The following is a 3,332-nucleotide window of genomic DNA, read 5'->3' as shown; positions in this document are numbered from 1 at the left end:
TCTTCCTCTTCTTCTTCCTCCTCCTCTTCTTCCTCTTCCTCCTCCTCCTCCTCCTCCTCATCTTCTTGCTCGTTGTCGTTCTTCCTGCGCCGGTTCTCGTTCGGGTCCTCCTCGTCGCTCTGAACGGCGGCGCAAACGGCGCAGGCGGCGGCGGACGAGGCACCCTGCGCGGAGGAGGCGCTCTTTCTCTCCTGCCTCTCCTGCCTCTCCTCGCCTTCGTTCTCCTCCTCTTCTCCTTCCTCCTCCTCCTCGTCCTCCTCCTCCTCTTCCTCGCGGTCGAGAGCGAAGTAGCCGGTGCCCTTCACCGTGTCCTGGCGCTGGTAGAACAGCACGTAGCCTGCTTTGGACTGAAGGAAAGACAAGAATAAACAAAGTGACTCAGCCACGCATATAAGTCACTGCGGCGGCTTTCGTTTTTTTAACCTGTGTCGACACTTTTAAACACTAATAACATGACCATGCAATTACTGTAATCTTTGGATAATAAGTCAACAGGATGCTGTAGATTACATTAATTACAGCCTACCCTGCGGACTTAGTGCTTGCGGACATTTTTCTTAAGATAAACCTACAGTAACTAATCTGTCCGTCCAAGAAAAGTTAAAAGATAAGTCTGGTGATATTCTATATTTTTTTCTTATTCTCAACAAAAAATATAATTTCACCTGCCTTATCCTTTAAATTCCTCTCCGTTTTCTGAAGCATGCATCACCAGTCATGTCCACAAAACAGAAACCTCTCAATGAAAATGAATTGAATATTAAACACAAGAACAAGCACATTATTGCAATCATCTAATTTCCCTCCCAAAAGTCAAAGCATAACTTCATTCTGCATGTTCAGAATTTCCTCACATCATCCAAACAGCAGAAGGTGTTACCTCCAAGTGTATATCATTAAAACGATCAGCTGTGACTGTGCTGTGTGAATGTGAGAAGTGTCTTTATTTAGGAGCTCCTTTTCTAGTGGAATCATCGGTGAGTAGTGAGGTATAAAAGCCTTTAGAAACTTTCTCAATAACCCCCCCACTGTTAGTGTTAACACATCTTAATGAGACTCCACGTGGTTGAAGTGTGTAGCTTCAATCACTGACTTGGGTTGTTTATACGCGCCAGTTACTGTATATCACGAACTGTAACAGCAACACAATAACCCCCCCCCAAAAAAAGTCCTTGGTGCCTTTTTAGTGCTTTTTTGGGAGTATCAGCACAGCCAGACATCACACTGTTTTGCAATGTAATAATTAATCCTAATTACTTTGATGAAATGAACCATTCTAGATAGTGTCCAGCTAAACTGCCTGTGATGAATATACAGTAGGACGGGCTTTTGCAAATGAGGACGCTCACCACTATTTGATCTTCGTTGGCAGGAGACACGCTGCTGTCATCAAAGTTGTACCACTTTCCGTCGTCTTTGTTCTTGGCGTAAGCAGTATCTGAGATTAAAAAAGAAGAATGTAGAATTATACAGGTTTCCTTCGTTACTGGTGCACCTTTCCGCCAGCACTGCCGCATTTTCCGGACATTTTTGTTAACAAGACACACAAAGAGAAAAAGGTAATGACGTTTCTGCTGTGTACTGTTACTGAGAGTAATAGAGGTACCTAATATGCACACAATCCTGACCCTGACAAATCTTGCGACTACAGCAAAAAGCTTATTTAAACAAGCATATGGCTGGGTACAAATATGGGGAGAATGACAATGCAAAATGCAGCAAACCTCCACTGCACTGCCTGTGGTGAGCTTCAGAGAAACAAAGCTCTGTTTGATCATGACTGACGTTAACATCAAGCTTGTTAGCCTGCTCCAATCACTGGGCTTCAGCCGCGGATGAATACCATATTTGCACAGCGAGTTTCTCGATTAAAAGTGTGGTTGCATAAAGGAACTCACAGCTATGATAAAAGGTGCCTTGTTTTGCTGTTTACATTAAATAAGACAAAAACTCTAAATGGTATTATGCCAGCGTGACACTGAAGGTAAAATTATGGAAAGGGGGCTGTGTAAATTGCTGTGTGATATGTGTAAAATTCTCCTTACAGTGGCCTCCACCCATCCCGCCATAGTGGTTGGACACGGCAATGAGGTCATAGCGACAGGGCCCAGCGTTGGGGTTGATCAGGAACTCAGACATGTCCAGGTCTCTGCAGGAAAAACACATCATACAGTTTACGGTCAGTCGTCATGTGTCGAATGAAAGAGTGCAAATAAGTCGTGCTGGAGGAATACAACAACACAGTATGTATATAGTTTCATGCCAAAAACTAAACTAGCTCTTATAATAGCAAGACATGGCAGTGCTAACAGAAGTAGAGTAAAATGGTATCTTGACAACCAAAAGGGTATCTGACATCTAACATCTTTAATATAATCTGCGAATGTTACTCATTTTTGCTGGAAGATCGTAGAAAAAAGGATAACAATTCGACCTTGTGTTAAATATAAATTTAGTGATGATACCTCAAATGGTGGAAAACCACGTAGAAAACATGATGGAAATGTGGAATTTATGTTTATTTCGTGTATTATTTGAAGAAGGTTGCAGTCTCCTCACATTTTACATCTCTTCAGAGTAAGTTTGAGTCACGTGTTCATGTATGTCAGAAATTATTTGCTGAATCCATTTCTGCTGCACTTTGTAGTATTGTATTTTTTATTTTTTTATTTTAAGCTTTTTCGCTCAGGTTTCTTCCAGAGCAAATTGAAATTGCTCATGAAAACAGGTGGATGGTAATGTTTTTCATAATGTGTCACACTTCCAAACAGTGACAAAATATACACTGTGGAGGCTGACAAATCATCAGGTTTGCAAAACTTCATACTGATCTTATTTTACTGAAGAAAATCATAAGATGAGTCTGTGTTTACACCCTTACTGTACATTAGACTATTCATCTATACGTATGTACTGTGGGCCTGCATATAGTGTACGTGGATGGGTGATGGGTGAAAGAGAAACAACTGATAAATTGCTAAAAACTGTTCTGCTGCAGAGATTTATTGTCTGTGTGTGTGTGTGTGTGTGTGTGGGTGTGTGTGTGTGTGGTTTGTTGTGTTGTTGTGTGTGTGTGTACCTGAGTGGGAAGTCAACAAGGGAGTCCAGTTTATCCCTCATGTAACGACTGTATGAGAAGCGTTTCAGATGGACCACCAGCACTGGCGGCAGGGACCACAGGTCCAGCTTTTTAGTGGCCTGTTGGTGCTGCTTACAGTTTGGACAGTACCTGCGAGACCACATGCGCATTTTCATGTTAGCAGATGCAGCTGACCCCACGTGTTGCAGCATCTGGGCAGACAGCTTGGTGTCACCTGCTTGTAACTTGTTCG

General features: G+C 42.5%; 1 protein-coding gene across 1 annotated transcript in view; it reads right to left on the bottom strand.

The window, feature by feature from the left end:
* Positions 1-2: 2 nt before the first annotated feature.
* LOC118342389 (ubiquitin carboxyl-terminal hydrolase 15-like) overlaps positions 3-3,332 on the bottom strand; it is a gene marked incomplete at its 3' end in the record, with an annotated part of 8,860 nt that continues 5,530 nt past the window's right edge. The window contains exons 13-16 of the mRNA XM_035680906.1: positions 3,080-3,229; positions 2,046-2,149; positions 1,350-1,438; positions 3-347 (exon numbers count right to left, since the gene is read on the bottom strand). Coding sequence (XP_035536799.1) covers positions 3-347; positions 1,350-1,438; positions 2,046-2,149; positions 3,080-3,229 — 688 coding nt within the window. The remainder of the gene's footprint in view (positions 348-1,349; positions 1,439-2,045; positions 2,150-3,079; positions 3,230-3,332) is intronic.

Source organism: Morone saxatilis, unplaced genomic scaffold (assembly GCF_004916995.1).
Source record: "Morone saxatilis isolate NCDOM2014 unplaced genomic scaffold, NCSU_SB_2.0 Contig10, whole genome shotgun sequence".
Classification (NCBI taxonomy): domain Eukaryota; kingdom Metazoa; phylum Chordata; class Actinopteri; family Moronidae; genus Morone; species Morone saxatilis.
This window is presented reverse-complemented; position numbering and strand designations above follow the sequence as displayed.